This window comes from Micromys minutus (genome assembly GCF_963924665.1).
Source record: "Micromys minutus genome assembly, chromosome: 28".
NCBI classification, from domain to species: domain Eukaryota; kingdom Metazoa; phylum Chordata; class Mammalia; order Rodentia; family Muridae; genus Micromys; species Micromys minutus.
In genome coordinates, this window is record NC_137963.1 from 14063913 (window position 1) to 14083945 (window position 20033).

At 40.9% G+C, this 20033-nt stretch overlaps 1 protein-coding gene across 1 annotated transcript in view; it reads right to left on the reverse strand.

Moving 5' to 3' along the window:
- PAPPA (pappalysin 1) overlaps positions 1 to 20033 on the reverse strand; it is a gene marked incomplete at both ends in the record, with an annotated part of 218323 nt that overhangs the window by 48371 nt on the left and 149919 nt on the right. Inside the window, 3 exons of the mRNA XM_080940261.1 lie at positions 7707 to 7920; positions 10739 to 10874; positions 11787 to 11900. Of these exons, the coding sequence (XP_080796387.1) occupies positions 7707 to 7920; positions 10739 to 10874; positions 11787 to 11900 (464 nt within the window). The remainder of the gene's footprint in view (positions 1 to 7706; positions 7921 to 10738; positions 10875 to 11786; positions 11901 to 20033) is intronic.

A 20033-nucleotide genomic window follows, 5' to 3' on the forward strand; every position in this document is an offset into this window, starting at 1 on the left:
TCAAAATTGTGTGACTTGGAAAAATGTTACTTATTGGAGCCTCCGTATACCTGCCAGTGGATCCCATTTCACAGAGACATGAGTCTCAGTGGTAGTGGCAGGGAGCATCTTTCAGAACTGCAATGGAACTCACAGATCCTTAAGGAAAATGTACAGAAATCATGCATCTTGATCTGGCTGCTGTCTTTGACATTTAACCAATCTGAATTCTGAACAGTTTTCAAGTCAGAGCTAATTCTATAGGAAGCATTCCTTTACATATTTTTATTATAATTTTATTATAATTCTATAATAAGCATATCCTTCTTGTCTCTTATACCATTGCCTCCCACTCAATACATTTCAAGTCCAGGATGTAGGTAGGTGCCGCCCAGGCACCCAAATACATACTAATCTTCAAGGATAGAAGTAAACATGACATAAACCCCTTTGTGCTTTGATAGCCTTTCCCATTAATCAATAGGTACACAGGCACTCAAGAACATCGGTAATTAATCATTAAGTGCATATCTAAATGGGCTCACTTCATCCTTGCCATAACCCTATGAACTATGTGTTATTTGGTTTAGAGTTGGAAAGATGGGTGCCCTGGCAAGAATAACTTACTTGTTTATATTCTGATACATGTGACCCTAAGGTCTTCATAGTGAACTTTACCCAAAGGTCTGAACAAGAACATTCCTATGGATAAGGACAATGCTTGTTATATCCTGTTATACTTTGCATTATGAAGAAAAATTGGCTGCATCCAGATATTGACTAAATAGAGAGATGCAAATGGTCATCTTTACTAGCTGGAAACCTTGACAGCAATTGAAATATTCTTTTCAGCAGCAAAACCCTCTACTGTGCAAAAACTTTCTGTATTTATGTTCATTCTAAAGCCTTGGTTATAAGCTATGTAGGTGGCCATATTTGCACGCAGATCATCAGGTCTTTCGTTTTTATTTGTTGGTTTTTTTGTTTATTGTTTTTATTTTTTTAAGCGTAGGGGGTCAAGACAGGGACTTGCTTTGTAGCTCTCAGTGTCCTGGAACTCAATATGTAGTCTAGGCTGGCCTTAAACTCACAGAGATTCATCTTCCTTTGCCTCCCAAGTGCCGTAATCGAAAGCATGCACTACTATGCCTGGCATTTGTTTTCATTTTTTTTTAATCTAAAAGAAAAGGGGAAAAGTTTGGCCAGAAGCATTTTCATAAGGATGCTCTGAACCTTCATGATGTCTTTTCTGATTCTCACCAGTATTTTGGTTTAAGGAGGGAGTGAGATCTGTATACACATCTTCTCAGCCACTCCTCTTATCTAGTGAGCAACAGAGCAGGTCATTTTTAAGGCCGTAAAAACCCACAATACATTTCATGAGCAAATCTAGCTTTTAAAATAGTCAGACAAGGACAATTATTTCCTATTGTGGCTCAGACACTCTTGATGTAGCTTTGTTGTCTCTTCATACCCCTACGAACTACTGAACAAGTTGGCATTCTGTATCTCCTGTCGAGCTATTAGGGTCCTGCTGTACTGATGTGGAGATCTGGGGGAGGCTGTGACTGTGGAATCAGCATATGTGCTTTCAAAACAAACAATGCACTGCTCACATTGTTAAAGTGCTGGGAAAAAGAGCCACATGAACAAAACAGCTTACTCTGTAAGCTGGGAGCTCCCAACTTGTCTCTCTGACCTCTGCCTTATAGTTTGGACATTCAGACCGGACTGTCAGAAGGCCCCTGGGTTTTCATCCTATCAGGACTCAGAAGGAAAGCATCCTGGGGCAATTAAGGAAAAACCACAACCTGTTTCCTGTTTTGAAACAGGCCATGTTTCTGTAGTGGACAATGAAAACCTGCAATACTTAATTTCATAGAATGAAACAGAAGGTAGGACTGAGGAATGTTTAAGATCAATGTACAGCTCAGTAATTTGTCACGAGCTCAATGTAGAAGGCTGTGAAACACCCTAGTCTCCTAATATAAACATTGTACCATAGCCTGATGTGCCGTTCCGTGTTATCACCAAACGAACTGCCATCCATTCATTCATTTAATAGATGTCACCTTGGCATCTCACTGAGATAGGTATTGTTAGGAGGACACATCAAGTGTCTGTCACCCTGTGCACTGAAGAGAAATGTATACAATCATATATAATTACATATAGTCAAGTACCTACACAACTGCAGAGAGTGATATATACAGCAAGACCATCCAACTGAAGAGAAATTATAAAGAGCCATTGTTTGGGGAGAGGATCAGGATAAATTTTAATGGAAGGAAGGATCTATGAGGAAGAGAAATTCTAAGTCCTGAATGAAATGTGAAGGTGAAACTTACAGTTTTGGGACCCAGAGATCTAGGCAAAGTGGAGAGGGTGTATGTAGAAACCATGATGGTGGGATGGAACTTAGTAGATCGGAACTTTACAACAAAATGTCGTTTTCTGCTATGTAAGGGAAATAGTATCTGCTTTGGGGAACTTCCTTATGAAAGGGCTCTGTAGTGACTAGAGCAGGTGGTAGTGGCCTAATGAGATCAGTGAGATTTCTTTTTATTCTAGAACAGTGTTCTCAGCCTTCTTGATGTTGTGACCCTTGAATGCAGATCCTCATGTTTCTGTGACCCCCTGAACCATAAACTTATTTTTATTGCTTCTTCATAAATGTAATTCAAAATTACTTCTATAAATAATAAATATTAACATTTTCTGGTGGCCTATGAAAAGGTAGTTTGATGCTGAAAGTGTTCACGGCCCACATATTGAGAAACGTTGTTCTAGACCTTGTCAGGACAGTCAATATTCTGGTGTACTTTGATGATGTTCAGAATGAGCTAAAGGGGGAATTATTTTCCAAAATCTAATATCCCGTCTATTATGGGGCAATTCTTTGGAAGTAAAGCATCCTTTGTTTTTTAGCATATCTGTCTGGACCTGGCTTGTAGACTTCAAACAGGAAAGACAGAAGGGGAAATGAAGTAAAAAGTCCCAGGCTTTAGCCACTGGGTCTCACTACAGCACCTTCTCTGCAACTGTACAGGGACTCCTTAAGATGATTTTATTCCCATTGGAGAATACACATTTGGAATTGCTTGCCCAAAGGCACTTTAGCCTGAACAAAATTCCAATAGACATCAGCCAGTATGTTCCCTGGGCCCTTGTTCTTTCCTGTTCGATCCCACTCTCTAGAAAAGAATGATGACTGAATGTCTCATATACCCCACCCCAATACAGCTGTCATTCATTTCTAAAATACAAAATGAAGGAATAGGAAACAAAAGGCTCTGGTCTTTTCTTCTTCTTCTTCTTCTTCTTCTTCTTCTTCTTCTTCTTCTTCTTCTTCTTCTTCTTCTTCTTCTTCTTCTTCTTCTTCTTCTTCTTCTTGATACTCTGTATTTACTTTTTCGATTTTATCCTTTTACCCCACCTTGCTACCATTCCTCCTCCCCCTTCATTTGCCTTCACAAAGGTGAACTCTCTTCTGATTCCCCTCTCCATCCCATTGAAAAGGCACTAGTGATGGACAGTCAATAAGAAAGAAGGAACTAAAGAATATTAGCTGTCCGAAGGAAGTATATGATGTGGTGGCTTATAAAGCCGATTCTCACATTGAGGCAAAGGTGATCTTTTTCTTCCTCCCTCTCTCTCTCCATTTCTCTCTCTCTCTCTCTCTCTCTCTCTCTCTCTCTCTCTCTCTCTCTCTCTCTCTCTCTCTGTGTGTGTGTGTGTGTGTGTACATGTGTACATGTGTCTATTTACTTACATGTTCAAAATCTTTCTGAGGGCAGAACCATTTGTGATATCTCAGCATTTTTTTAAGCTTCTCTTTCCCCTCTCCTCCCCTCCCCCCCCCCATAGAGAACTGGAAATCCCACAGGGAATGGCTGACACCTAGGCAAACCTACCAGCAAGGACGAAACTGGTACTGAAAGGCTGGAAAGATCTATTGTAAGTTCTATGACCTTCTGTTCAGCTACAATTATGTCATTAAATGCCAGGTACCACCACCAGAACAGATGGATGGCTATATGGTCAAAACAGAAAAATGAGAGGGAATGTAACCTGGGCATCAACTCTTCAGGTCATTTGGAAGAGACAGAAAATGGTTAGCCTGATAGGACCTCCTTTTCCTGCCCAGAAATGGTGGTCAGACGGAAGTGATAGTAAAACATTTACAACCCAGCACTTCAATGGTGTTAGGATATGGAGACCAGTGAAGACTAAGAGATACAAGCTCAGTGTCCCAAGGGGTATATAGACAGACTGTTGAAACTCATGGTGAACTGGTAGATGACCCCTGATCAGTGTCTGGCTACAGAAGCAGGGATTCTTTACTTTAGTCTGGTTTCTCTGTAAACAGAGGCCTGTGGATTCAGTCTGACTTATTAGATAGTTCCACATGACCAGCAGTACCTTCAACCTGAGCTTGAAGTGCTATGTGTGAATTCCTGTTACTGCATGAGGAATACACTTGGGGTCCTGGAAGTGTATATTTCACAAGCACTTGTCTTTATTCTAGGTCCTCTTCTCCCCAGCTGAAAAGAGTTCATTGCAGCCACATGAAGAACTTGTATCTATCAAAAAAAAAAAAAAAAAAAAAAAAAAAAAAAAAAACCTTCTGAAAAGATAGGTATCAGCATTACCTCTAAAGAGGTGCTAGCATTCAGAAAGGGAAATATCTGAGGTAGAAAAAGAGAATAGGAAAATTAAAGAGATAGGAAGAAGGAAAGAGGGAAGGAAGGGGAAGGAAGGAGAAAGAAAGGGAAAGGGAGAAGTGAAAATATATGTTTAAATATTTCGCCTACTAAAATTTGTAATATAGTGTTTAATTTATATTAAGAACCACAGAGTTTGTGGATGGATGGATGGATGGTGTATGTGTGTGTTGGTGTGTATGTGTGTGTGTGTGTGTGTGTGTGTGTGTGTGTGTGTGTGTGTGTGTGTGTAAACAGTGTGGGAAGGCAAAGAAAACAAAAAGGAGGTGGACTATGTAGAGACAAACACTGGGGCCTCTTATGACTACAGTCTTTCTCCTTAAAGAACCCTTTAGCCTTTCACTCCACCACTGAGAGCTCCCATTTTGTGCGTCATTCTCCAACTAGGTAGAGCTGAATTCCACTACTGGACCCATAACATTAAATCTGATCCCATTGGTGGAAGATGGCTCTGAATCCTTGCACAATACTGCCCAGGTGCTAAGAATCCTTGAATCTAGGTCAGAAAACACCATCAACATTGATTTCACCATAATGCTGCTTCTGTCAAGGTACCTCCATGGATCTTATAGGGTTCTGTGAGGAGGAACGTGGGAGGAAGAAGAGGAAGAGCTGGAGGGAGGAGAGAAAATCATCTGGGAGGGAGGGAAAAATGTCTTTCTGCCAGGAAAACAGCCTAGAGTAAAGTGGAAAGGTCCAAGGAGAGCCGGCTGAAAAGCCATGACATTGTCCTCTCTGATTGCTGATTTCAAGAAGGAAGGGCCATATCCTAGGCTTTTGTACACGTTGTTCCTATTTTTCTTATTCTTGTCTTCTGGGTTGTTTTACTACATTTGCATCATTGTAGAGTCCGGCCTGTTTTTGTCAATGCCTTTGCAGCTCCCCAAGAACAGCTGCTGTCCTTTCCCCACTGGGGCATTCAGAAGTATCCTGCAGCTTTGCAGCCTCAGCCCTCTGTCCAAGTGCAGGGCCCAGTCAGCCAAAGCCTTCCTGGCTGACTCTGCATCCCTTAAGCAGAGAAGGGTGATTGCTCTCACATGACAAGTCCTGAAGAGTCCTCTTATCCCATTCACATTCTTGATACATTAGGCGGGGGTTGGCCCACTTACTGCCTACCCTTCTTGGACTCACTACCTGCTTCTCTGAGCCATACTGTCCCAAACCAGGCATGAGAATGAAATAAGGTAATGCACTTATCGTGGGCCTAACAGAAATTTGTTCCTTCTTCTCTCTCCTTATTTTTCCTAGCTCTTGAAATTTCAGGCTGTGAAACCCATAAGGATCCATAGGAAATATACTATTCATCAGCATCTCTCAAAGAGAAATGGGGGCTCAAAGAAGTGGGGGTGACTACAGCCCACAGACCCATGAAACAGACAAGATAATGCTTTGTCTCAGATCCACGTTTCTCTACCACTAAAGAACTGTGTGATCACATATCGACTGATTTGTTTCAGGGTCTAAACACTGTTCAGCACACAGGACTCATGAGTTAAGAGCTTCAAGAAGTCATTGCTGGCTTTGGCCAGCTTGGAGACCGTAGAAATAAATGTCTGGAGATGGGGACACATTGTGAAAAAGATCCGATGGAATTGCCATCGACATTGTCTTCTTGGGTTCAGAAAATGAACTTATTTTGATAGAGACTGGAGAATGGGGATAAAGAAGTGCTGTTAGGATGAAATACGACAATGGGGGATATTTAAGGAGCTCTTCCATCTCGGTGATTGCGACACACTTTGCACAACAGGAGCTGGGGACTGTGGGGACAAAACAATGTGGATTTTGCAACCACCTTTTGTGTCCTCTGTGGGAGCAGGGGCATGGGAAAGGCTAATGTCCTCCTCCCATCACCCGTCCTCTTCCCTTTCTCCACTCCCAGGTGTACAGGGTAGGGCTGCATTGCCCTGTAGAAGGCTTCATTCTGCATAGCCCACCAACATACCAACTCTCGCTCTGGATCTTATTAAAGAAACATGAGAGACGAGACGCTCAGCAACACTGGGTCATTTCCCTTCACAGGGCCTCAGAATCCTGGACCGTGACGCTAAGTTTGAAGAAGTTCTTTGCCCTGGCTCATTTCTGCGGTTTCTTACCCTTTTGACTTTTAAGAGCGATAGAGAGACTTCTCACAGATGCATCGCCATTATGGTTGGAAGGTGACTGTTGTTAACAGTCCTCACTGATGCATTAACTTTGCCCAGTGAGTTATCATGAAAAGCCATTTTCACCTACAGTATAGAACTTAAACCTCACACTTACTCCTTTGGGTAGATGTCATCACCTACATCTTTCTAAATAGGAAACCGAGACTCTGGAAAGTGAAATGACTCAGGTAAGGACATACATCTGAGAATCAATAATGTGGAGCTTCATTCAACCCCAAGATTAGCGGATTCCCTAAACTCATTCTTTCAAATAAATACTGCCCTTTCGCAGGAAGAGCTGAACAGTATTAACAGATACCAGATCAAAGTCATTGCTAGATGTGATGTAGTAAAAACATAAACTCCTTCACTTCTGGGGAAATATCAGGGACTAGGTCTGCAGAAGATAGGGGGTCTCACTTATTAAAACACACATTGAAGTGGAATGACATTAATGGAAGGCACATCATCCACAGTGGAGGAGGCTCGTGTCACCTGCCACATCTCTACCATCAAAATAGAATACCAAAAACCAAGACTTGATATACCTGCCCTGTCTTTGTTCAGATGGGGATGTTACAGACTACTGCAGAAAATTGCAATTTCTGCTTCACTTTGTATCCTGCAGTAGCTGCAGCACAGGCGAAAGGAAGACTCCTTTCTACTTTCCAGTAGTCCATTCCAACATTCAAGGACCTTTGGTCCTCTCAACCTTGAAGGACAAGCTGACCAGAAGTCAGAGAATGATGGAGAGAGGGCAAACAGGTAAAATTTAACAGCAGCAAGTGTGGCTGTTCAGACTCTCAGTCTCTACTTACTACAAATGATCCAGGGTGAGGAGGCTCTGGTGGCTTACCTCTGCTCAGCAGGGCTGTAGGTCTCTCCTCTCTGGCAGCTGCTCAGGGTGACGGGGTCAAAATTGTCGAAGGAGCGGAGGGCCACCCCCGAGATGGCGACCAGGGGCGAACTGAAGCTCACATGTACCGCATGGCTGTGGTAGAAAGGCTGGCTGAGGTCATGGACCACAGGGATAATCAGGGGATTGTTCCTGCAGCTCAAGACATGGAGGCCTGTCAGGGGAGACAGAGGGCCGAGGGGCCAGGCTCATTACTCAAGGCCGGTCACGCCCTCCCCAACGGGCCCTTCCCGAAGCCCCCAGACCCTTTCATGTCACTTCACAAAAGCACCATTGGGCGGCCAGTGAGGATTTTGAGTTTGATTGAAAGTTTCTTTGTCTGCCTTTTTTTTTTTCTTGCTTCCAAATCTTTCCAATCCCCCTGCCTCCCTGGCCCCTAAGCTTTCCTTCACCTAATGCCCACAGTCTCTCCCTCCCCCAAAACGGCCACCCTCAGCCAAGCATCTATGGATCTCACTCCCTCCCACGTTGCTTCAGGACTTGAAGGTTTGAGCCTTCTGTGTTCATGTTGCTTGCCTGGGCTCCCAAAGATGGGAGAAATAATTCATAAGAGCAAGTCTTTCCCAGAGTAAAAATCTCACTGTTGTGGCTCATCAGGAAGCCTATGAGCAACCCTGTGCAGGAAGGACCTCTGCCCAATCTTCAGGGATGGGAACTGGGGTGCACAGACAAGCACAGCATAGTTTCAGCACCAAATATGAGTAGAACCCAAATTTGTCTCACATGACTCTTTCATGTTTTATCATTCCTTTCCCCGGGAAGGTAAGGATGGTAGCACAGAAAAAAGACACATAGTTTGCACCAAGTAAGGATTAGATTCAGCAGGTGGGATGGAGTTGGGAGGCCAAAAGCAGGCTCCAGTGTTTGGCTACTCAAGGGTGATAGAATTCTAGCAAGTTCTTACACTGTTATTTCTACATTGTAAAAGTAATGTGGTCTTGACCATGTGCTGACAGATGGGAGAGTTCTCCTTGTGGGAGGATGAAGTCCTGGGCCCATCAGGTGTCCTTTTTCTGCTTTACTCTCAGTGACACTAAGCCTCTGTTCACTAATCTGGAGGCAGAGAACAGGACGATCCGATGGGGAGAGACAGGGAAGCATCAAAGCCTTAGATAACCACAGTGGGATCCAAAAAACCTTCTGGCAAGCCTGACATTTCCACTGTCTGCTCCTCACCCTTTGCAGTGCCAGGATAACTATAAAAATATTTGCTTGTAAGGTCAGGAAGCTACCCAGGAATGCAGAGACGTCCTAAAGTGGTTTTCTTTCTTTCTCTTCAAGATATGTTTTCCCTTTGCCTTTAAAACTACTAAGTAAATAAACATGTAAACAAAACAGCAAAGCTCTTTTTGCTTCTTCTTTGGCTTTCATTTGTCCCTGAAGTGACCCTTTGTCTGCTTGCTTCTTCAGAGTTTTGAAATTGCTTCTCCTACACAATGATGTGCCCACAGCTTTGAAGTGCCAGCTCCAGGCCTTACCCAGAATTCCAAACACTTGCAATCAATGCCCCAAGTTCTCCAGAGTAGATGACTATAGCAATGTGTCCCAATATTCTTAATGAGACTGAGACACAGTGAGTGCCAAGTTTTACACTAGGAGTGGTCACAGTCATGACAGGTAATGTCTTCTCTAACCACGTGGTACATCTCTTCATTCAATCTAAGAATACCTGGTTTTGAGTAGGGTGCTAGGATGTCAATAAAATTGTTCAAATTTTCCAAGTGAGCCAACAATAAATCGGGGATTTGAGTCTCAGTTTTAGAGTCATCCCTCTGCTGACACCAAGATAAAGTGAATGTGCTCAGGTGGTACAATATCAGAAGCACAAAGGTCCTTGACATCACAGATTCCACTAGGGAAAGCAGAAAATGTGAAGCATGCAGTGTTGTCTGTTGAAAAACTACAACAACAACAACAACAAAAAAAGACTTGTGACCTGTTTTACATCCAGAAGGCTGGGAATGAAAGTTGCTAATACCCTAGGAAATCCTTGTGCCATCTGTGGGGTCAGCTCATACCTGGCTCCCCAAAGCTTCAACAACCAGGATCATAGGTAGCTAATAACATAAATGACCCTGCTATCTTTATGACTGAGGCCACAGAACATCCTCTCCTAGACCCACAAGATAATACATGTTGCCCATCTCCAGAACCTGTCTTCATGGAAGAAGAAATATTCGTTTGAGAAGGGTTCCAAACAGTTGTGCAGAGGGGATTGAATTACACCAGGAAAACTTTTCATCCAAATTGTATCGTACTTAAACATACCTAAATAAAGTGCTTAGTGTCAGACACTAGAAGATTGAAGCAACACTGTGTACTGAGTTATATTAAACTGGATTTTCTTCAAGTTGGTATAAGTTGTTCCTCTGTCTGCCCAGATGTTGGCTGAGACCTCAACAGGACAAATGAATACCCCTCATGACCTTGCTTCCCAGTAGGCAGGACCTGACTTCTCACTTAATTCTCAAAACCCAAGGTTTTCTAATATCTTTTTTCACATGTATATCCTGTGGAAAATATACTGAATATACAACTGTTATTGAGTTTTCCAGAGACACCTGGTAGAAATAGATATGACTCTAAAACCTGGATTATGTCCATTCTGGTTTACTGTGTGTTCTATGGTCTCCCAGTGCTTTGCACTGGTTTTCAGATGATGACATATGGTGGGGAAATGGGCTTGTTCAGTATCTTTCCAAGAGTCCTTTAAGGATTCTGTGGATGCCTAAGTTTAAAGGTATGTAACAAAACAAGCCAATAAAGTTCAAGTTCTGCCACTGAACCCTTATCTTCATATTTGTCTTTCTCAGATACACCAAGAACTGCAGATTAAGGCAACTCCAAATAGAAAGGATGCAAGAGAAAGAAAGGGGAAGGAGAAGATCTTTCCTAGAAGGTGGTGATGGTCGGGCAACGACACATGGAAACAGGGACGCAAGGGTGAACCGAGCCAAGTATAGCCTGCTTGCCTAGATCATGGCTTTGATCTTTGGTGTCAAGCAACCGCACACTGATGGCTTCTTGCTTTTGGTCCCCATAGTATGTCCCATCAGTCACCAGGTGAATAATGACAGCTACAGCAACCATTGGCTGGGAGAAATATGTCTGAAATAGAGAAGACATGAGATGGTCATTCATTTACTCAACCACATGGTAGGAAAAAAACTATCACATTAGAGTGAAGCAAAGAGGACTTTTGCTTGGCTACAACTCATTCTCTCAGTGGGAAAAAAACAGGCAGAGGATCCCAGTAGGTAGCCCAATCCAGAAACCTTCCTCCAGATCCACCTCTGCTCCTGCATTTTTTTTGCGTGATACTGGGAGATGCCTGGAACATTCTGAGCCTAACCAAGTTCTTTCATAGTCGAATAAAAAAAAAATGGCTCATAGGGTAGTTGTGAAGTTCTAATAAGACAATGGGAAGATAGTGTCTAGCACAAGGATAGTACAGAGTGAAATTACACATGGACACCAAACACATTGCAGGTTTATTACCCATCACTTTTCTCCACTATTCTGTCTACAAGGTCCCAACAAAATAAAGCCAAATAAAGCATGGTCCTAAAACTTCTGCGAACCATGGGCTTAAATATGTCAGTGATACATAAATAGAAATAAACACAATTCGCAGTCTGTACCCAAGAAGATGAAGCCACACGAAAAGATGTGAAACATCATGTGATGGTTGCTGTCCAGTGAGTGACCAAGCATATGCAAAGCTACAAAGAGTCAATTGTCCCCTTCTTTCTGTGCTTCAGGATCGACTTCACGAAGGAAAAGATTATTTTTTAGAAGCTTGTATAATAAATATTAGGCATATTTCAAATTCTTTGCAATATAAGCACTGAATGGGGTATTCTGTAAGTGTTTATGGAGCTTGGTTGTAGGAAGCATCCCATGAATATATTTCAGGTTCTTGTCTTTAAAAATTGACAGTCTTGAAGAGTGGAGAGAAGATCTCAAGAAAAGTGCATAACAGTGGTTAGTATTTTCATGCCTCTCAAGATCAGGGCTTACCTGGAGCCAGAACGTGGTCTGAGGCAGCTGGTAGTATGGGTAATTAATGGTGCAAGGATACCAAGCGTGCTGGGAAATACCTTCACTGAGATCTATCACCTTGGTTCGACACACCTGGCAAAAGATGGAGGAAAAGATAATGTTTCAAGGGTGCTGAGAATTCAGTTAAAGTTAATGAACCTTTACCATCCATGTGCTTGGTTGGCAGCGGAAGAGAAAGCAGTAGTGAATAGATTGAATCTGCTCCAGACACTCACACTCTATTGTTGAAATAATCTCCAATGCTGGAAAAGAAATGACACATGACATATTTCAGTGGCAAAGTGACAGGGACATTCTCATGGGAACAAATCCTGAAGGAGTTGACATTAAATCTGGTCCTGGGAGGCATTGTAGGCAGAGGAAATAGAAGGGGAGGCTCAAAAGAAAACAGACAAAGTCCTAAGTTGTTATAAATTACCTAACAATCAGAAAGCTTGAAGAAGGCTGCGAAAAGGAAAGCTGTGAGACTGCTCTTACTGAATTCTCCAGCCATGTGGCTTATTGTAAGTGACTCTAAAATTTGTGCTCAGAGCTTCATAGTAACAGGAAAGTATTGAGAGTGTGAACTCTCGTTTCTCTGCTATCATAAAAAATCAGTTTCACAGAACCCTTCCTCTTCCCTCTTCTTCCTCCCTTCCCTACACAACCCAACTGCCCTCTTTCTCCCATTGATGCTAATACTAAAGAATTACAATTAACAAGAAGAATGTATTCATGTGCAGGTTTTTAACTAGTAAAGTTTCTCATGTAACTGTCATTCCATCTACTGAGTTATCTGATTCATTCAAATGCTATGTACTGAAAAACTATGTATCAAACACTAGGGAACAAAATCCACATAAAATTAAGGTGGAGAGCAAACATGGCATGAAAATATCAATCCAGTCATCCCTCACATGTGTGCAACTGTAAACTGACCAAAGTTCAGCATGAGGAACGGGATGAACAATGGAGCTGTTGAGATTGGCCAGATGTTTGGCAGAAGATTATCCTGAATTAACACTTTTCCTCTGATCTAGAATGTGACTCTTCTCACAAAACTGTGGTGTGCACTTGGGCCCCTGCTGTTTTACACTTCCAGGTCATAGTCTAATTATTTGGGAAGTAAAGCTGACCTGGAAAGTCAGAAGAACTTAAAAGCTGTGAGAATGAACAGCAAGAAATCTAGTGTCAATCAAACTAAACCCCACCCACATAGTAAACAAATAAAACAAAGAGCAAAATGAATAGTCTTTAAAAATCAAATATGTTCAGTTCTTTAATATATGTACATATATGTATATAATATTTGGTACCACAAAACTAGAAATGGTCTTTGTGTTCTTCTTTTGGGGACAGCATGCAAAAGTGAGAAATATTTATATGGTTGAATTACACAAAGCAAAAGCATATTAAAATGAATTAACTAGATTCATGTGAGCCCAGATCAAACAAAATGAAAGATTATTGGTGAATTAGATAACACCAACGTTGACCAATGGCAAGAATTAATGAAAAAGAGAAATGACACATAAATGTCTAAGCTTATCCTATGTAACATATTTGCTAAAGGCACACATAAAAAGTTCTGTAGGTAGCCAGAGGTTGGTATGGATTGTACATACTAACATATAACATACATACATACATACATATATATATATATGTATGTGTGTATATATTTATTTATATATAGAGAGGGATAGATATAGACATAGACATATACATAGACAGAGAGAGAGAGAGAGAGAGAGAGAGAGAGAGAGAGAGAGAGAGAGATAGAGATATATAGATACAGATATACTTGACAAGCATCATTGTGTTGGTTTATTTTATTTCATATAGATGATTAATTAAAGGACAATAAAACTCTCTAGGTCCTGCTTAAAAGTATGTACTTGTAGTCATAGCTAGTTAAAAAAGTGAGGTAAAGATTTCAAAGTTTGCCTGGATTGCATAACATAGATGTTTATTGTTTTTCTCAAACTCAGTGAACAATTCCAAAAATATTATCTTACAAAGCCATGGGAAATAGATGTAAAACTATCAATATTAACTACCTTTAACAATGTGCTCTATCTTGTATGCAGGTAACCATTGGAGTGACCATGGGGACCCCAATAAAGATGCTAAAGAAAGAACTGAAGGAGCTGAAAGGGATCGCATCCTCAATGGCTGCATTATTAACCAACCAAACTCTTCACAGCTCCCATGGACTAAAACACTAATCATTGAGCACAGGTTGAGAGACCTGTGACTCCAGTTGCACATGTAGCTGAAGATAGCAGTGTCTGGCATCAATGTGAGAAGAGGCCTTTGGTCCAGGGAGGGCAAGTTTTCCCAATGTAGGGGAAGCCAAGGTATTGGGGTGGAGAGGAGCAACTGCACCTTCATGAAGACAAGTGGAGGAGAAGGGGGGATGGAAGGAGGATGGGGGAAGGAAATAACATTTCATATGTAAATACAGAGAGAATCTGATAAAAAATACAAAAAAAAATTTAAAAGTAAGCAACAACAACGAGCCAGTGGCTTCAGTGATCTAGCTTAAGTCAGGTTCTTTTGAAAAAAAAAAAAAAAACTAACTCTTCTTTATCTGAAACTCTCTTTAATATACCAAGGATCCCACCTATACAAAAGCTCAATTCTAAGTGTTCTTCTTACTATTATATCTTGGGATAGTCATAACTTCTAGAGGTTCTCAGAAAATGTCAAGTCTTCGGTTGATTGCTCATCTATAAAGAAGATATTTATACCACACAATCCCCATGGTTCGGGGAACAAACAGAAAGGTGTACAAAAAAAGTGTGAGAGTCCAAGACAGAGAGAATAGCTGCACACTTCCACCTTCAATTATGAATTTTCAGCACCTTTGGTTACATGCACTGGATGTACACATGCCTAGGTCTTTCAACAGCCCATTATGGATGGAAGAGCTCATTGTTCTCTACTGCTATTTGATAACATGTTGGTCACTGGTAAGTTCTGAGAGATGGATGGTCCTTGTGTTCAGTTAACATACCCACTGGTGAAACCACCAAGTACCAATGGGTAGTTAAAATGGTTTATAGATGTAGTCATACAGTCAGCCCTGGTTAAATTTAGGATAACAAAACCAAAGACATGAATATGAGAAAAGAGTATGTAGGAAGGAGAAACGGTTCATGGTGGCAGGAGAAATATAAGAGAGTCGGGGTTATGAGTAATCAGAATACATTATATATATACATATAATTATCGAGGAACAAAATAACTAAATTAAAGAAAAAAATCAAGAAGAAAATGTCAAGTGACTGTTCTGTTTACACAAATAATACAATAAACAATGTTCACACAAAACACATCTTGCAAAAGTGACAAGCACTTAATACTTCTATCCTTTAATTAAAAAAAATCATGGAGTAAGTTTATATTCCAGGTTGCAAAGAAGATGCAGAGAGCCATGTGGACCCTCTGCTCAGTTTGCTTTCATGTTACTGTTCCCATCAGTTCATTCTGGAAACCTCAGAGGAAGAGGTTTCACAACACAACATTATTGAACCTCAAATATCACCCAGAAAGTTCAGTAGCAGACTTTAGAGTAAGTAGACCTGCTTCTAGTGAAAGTTGACTCAAAAAGCAGAGGGAGAATTAGAAATAGGTCCTACCTCTATGGACTTCATTAGATCTTGTGCATTTGAATATTGGATTATCCATAGACACAAAGATGTCTCCCCGATGATTCTCAACACCTTGGTGTTAGCCTGGATGTCAACTTAATCAACTGAGTGAACTTTTTGCCTTCTACTGCCTTATAATATTTTATGTAAGAAAAAGAGTTAATTGTTTTGTAAATATCAAAAAGTATTAAAACCATCAGTTGCCCAAATTCCTCTCTCAGTCTGAGAATCAGTGAGACCTGGGAATGCAATATTGGTTTCTTAAACATCACAGGGGATTTTTAGAAAGTACAAAGGTGTCAAGAATCACCTATCCCATTATCCAGAATTGGACACAGATGCTGAGGATAAAACAGGCACTTTCACAGTCTAGTAGACATTTTTTTTCACCTTTTTTATTTGTCTCAAAACAACTGGGAATAGGCTTAGGCCAAGCAGCTGGTAAACTCTGTTGTGACTTAGAACAGTGTGAGACTTTGCATAAACCATCTATGGCATTTAAAAGCCTGGCCAGCAATTCGGCATGTATCATTTGGAATGTACTCTCCTTGCATTCTTAGCTGCCTCTCTCCCCACAGAGTGTGGTGGAGCATAACTCTGAGCTCAGAGCTGAGGGTCTTATCTCTGCATCTAAAGCATTCATGCTCAGAGAACTGGCCAACATGAACAAAACCTGCTTATTACTTAAGTATGATTTCCTCTTATCTCTTCAGCTTTATCAGGACTAGACAGGTTCTTAGCGGAACATGGTGTTGTTATTTTGTTCTCTTGTTATCCTATTTTGTTGTGTGTTCCTTTCAGACTGGCTGAAATGCCAAGCAGAACAGTCAAAGTAAATCAGAAAGAAACAAACAAAAGCAGTTGAATTTTGCCCAAAGCTCTCAGTTGATCTTGAAATCATTTATATTCCTGGGGAGATGGAGAAAAAGGGAGACTCAGATTCCTCAGGGCCTCCTGATTTTATGGGCATTGCATAAGTTGACCTGTTCAGCAGCCTAAACTGAAGATGCAGAGATACAGGCATGTTGGGCTCACCTGTGCTGAACAACAGAGGTCCAGTGGAATCACAAGGTCGAACACTGCTATCATGGAAATGTTTTCTTTTTAATCCAAGCATTATTTTGCTTCTTCAAAGGAAAAAAAAAAAAAGGCCCACTATACAAAGACTTACAAAACAAGAATTTAGTGTATAAATTGCTTGAGGACACATACATTCCACGCCTTCATAGATTCTTAAATTCTCTCTACCACCACTGTAGGCACCTTTGTTCTTACTCATCTTCACCATCCCTCCAGTTTCCCCAGTGTGACTGGCTCCCTGTACTTTCCAGTCTTCCTCAATATCCCTTGACCAGCCCATTGGTACATCTCTGAAGTCCACTGAGGAGGCATTCTGTTCTTCCTCTGACGTCCTAATCTTACAGAGCCAAATTGAATTACTGTGGTTGTCACTGGATACCTCATTCTGGAGATGTCAAGACCATAGGAACACTTGATTCATGTCACAGTAGTTGGAAGAAGACCTGCTGTCTTATTGTACATCTTTCACTATGTTGTGGAAGATAGTAAGGGTGTTCTAGACGCCCTGGTAGTGCCTATGCTTTACGTTTTCAGGGAGAGATAAAGTAACACTTCTCTGGAGCTCAGTTGTCTGATCATTCCCATTCTTATGTTCACTGAAGCATAATTTCTAATGAATAAAATGTTGTAACAACCTACATGCCTATAAACAGATATATGAAAATTGTGGCACATACATGCAATAAAATGTTATTCACCTTTGAAAAAGGAGAAAACCTCTCCATCTTCAATAAAAAGTGAACATGAGATGCAATACTTACTGAAATAAGCTTGGTATAATAGTGGCATGACTATTATAGGGATAACCACTTCATAATTGAATTAAATGCCTATTCCACAAGAGAGAATTCATGCCTATTACTGTACCTGTCAAGAACCAGAGGATGAAAAGTCCTTCATATATATGCTGCCTGTGGTAAGACTCACCGCCTACTTCTGATTTGCTTGTTTTGTGTAATACTGCCCATACTTTGAAACCAGTTTCAAATAACAACCCTCATCTGAGAGCTCACCCAACAGGGAGAAATAATTGCTATCTCTTCTATGTCCACGTAGCTCTTTGCACTTAGATTAATTATAGTTTTATATAATTAATTTATATAATTATTAATTATATTATTGTTACTCAGAGCCTAGTCTTAACCTATAAAGTCTGAAGATTTCTAAGTTGAGAATGATATTTTATTTTATAGTCACATGAATCCTAGTACATTCCCAAGTATCTAGGAAATGATAGATGCAAAATATAATAGACAGCGTAGAAGGCCACAGCATCAGTAGTGGCATAGACAGACATCTATTCTAAGTCTTGAATAATTTTACAGAGTGTTTATATATCTGAGCACAATGGTGCATTATTGTAATCCCATCATTCCAAGGGCTGAGGGCTGAGGCTTGTAATCTCAGTGGCAGCCTGAGTGACTAGTGAGTTTGGCATTTTCTTAGAGGTAATAAAAAGAAAGTGAACCAATCCAAACAAAATTCTCTATCTTTGCAGAATCACATCACGTGAAGGTGGAGACTGGTATGTGTACCCCCTTTATAAACAAGAGAACTGAAGTCTTACATTTTGCCTAAGGTCACAACTAGTTTTTGATAAAACCAGAACTCAAATCCAGACTAAGACCACCATAGATGTTGCTGTGAAAAGGACTTGACTATGCCTAACATGTTTTGAGGTTATATTGAGAGAACGGATATATCTATGTCAGATGGAGTTTAAGTCCCCAGTCATATAGAATGTGTTCAGAGTTTCTCCTATCTTTTCCCATTACCCAGGAAGTAGAAGCTGCCTCAACAGACCAAAGCAGGTCTTTGCAGGTCTGTTTTGTAGTAGCATGAGCAACAAGATGAGCCTGACTTTAAAAGGAAGAGGTCCCCTCCTAGAGCTGATTCAGTTGCTTACTTTCTGATCCTCACCCTTTCCTCTTAAAGAAAGACTGAGATGAACGTGTTTCCTAACAGCTTTGACATGCTTCTAGCTCTAGATTCCCAAACACTTCCAAGTGAATGTCATATAAGAGGAGGCTAACTAAAGTAAAAAAAAAAAAAAAAAAAAAAAAAAAAAAACAAACAAAAAAACCCATAAGGTAAACTGAGTGACCATCCTGACAATGGCTGAGACTTACAGGTTTCATGTTTCTGATACTCAAGGACTAAGAGCTAATTTGTAGTTACCTTCTCTCTTCTAGCCATGACAACCACAAGAGAAGTGCAGAGTTTTACTGCACTCATCCTAGCAATATATTTTCTGATTTTTATTTCTTTTCCCTTTCTGGATTTATGAAAGCATGTTGCCAGTGACCTAGGGAAGTACATCACCCAGTTCTTGAGATTTCAGGGTGTCTGGGCTGAGAATGTCCTTCGAAATATTTATGTTACTCCATTCTATAGAGAAAGAAATAGTGGGAGGAGCTTGGAGACACATAGCTATCTCTGTGGACTCTGTAGATCAGCAGTCATCCCCGGGGGGTTCTGGGAATGCCTGTCTGCAGAACCAGTCTGTGTCTGAAAGACCTGGGTACTCTCACTCACTCCATGTCTGCCAACCACTACACCCAGTGCCTGCCACCAATCCCCTACATTTGTAGACGGCTGCTTTCAATTAGTGGAGTAAGAAATGTCTTGCTTTCAAAGGAGTTTTAAATCCAGTTTATCTTCTACCCACACACGGTGTACACAGTTGCATAGGGATGGAAGGAGAACAGGGGGACAAAGGGTCTGGCTTTTTCCTACACATGCAGATTTTATGAGGTTTCTAAAGAATATTGATTTGAGACTTTTCCAGGCCCTCTTATCAATCAGGGGAGGGAAGAAAAGTCCCTCAAACCTTAGACCCATCCATTCCATTTTTCTCTTTCTACCCAGAAAAAAAAATTGTGATTGACTTCATAGAAAAACAGAGAAAAGAAGGTAAGGAGGCAGGAAGGTAGAGATATACATTAACAACACGTGTGTGCCTACAAATGCACACACAAAATCATAACCGGGTGTTTGTTGACCAACATCTCTCCTTAGATTATACTTTATCTTCAGGCATGCAGTTCTGTAACCAAGCGACATCTTCCAAGATATTAAACATCAAGATCCCAGGGTCCTGACAAACATGAGACTGGTAGGAGACAGTACTCCATGCTGGAGTCATAAAGGGTCAGGAAAGCCCAAACACAGCACAGCTCAGATGAAATGAATCTGCTTCCATAAACATAACTTTGCTCCCTTTTCAAGGCTCCCATAGCAAATGGAATAGGCACCAACTTTTCAATGTGCTGTGTGTATATAGGAACGTGTCCATCAAATAATCACATTTCTCCTCAGTAATAACTGTAGAGAATAAGCATTTGGCTTTTCATTTGACAGATAAAGACTTTGAGGATTTGGGAACACACTGGTCATTTCACCACATAAAACTTGTATGATTCAGGGTCTTTTCCTGTCCATCCCTATGGCTAGCCACCTCCATCAAGCTTGCCCCATATGCTTGACATCA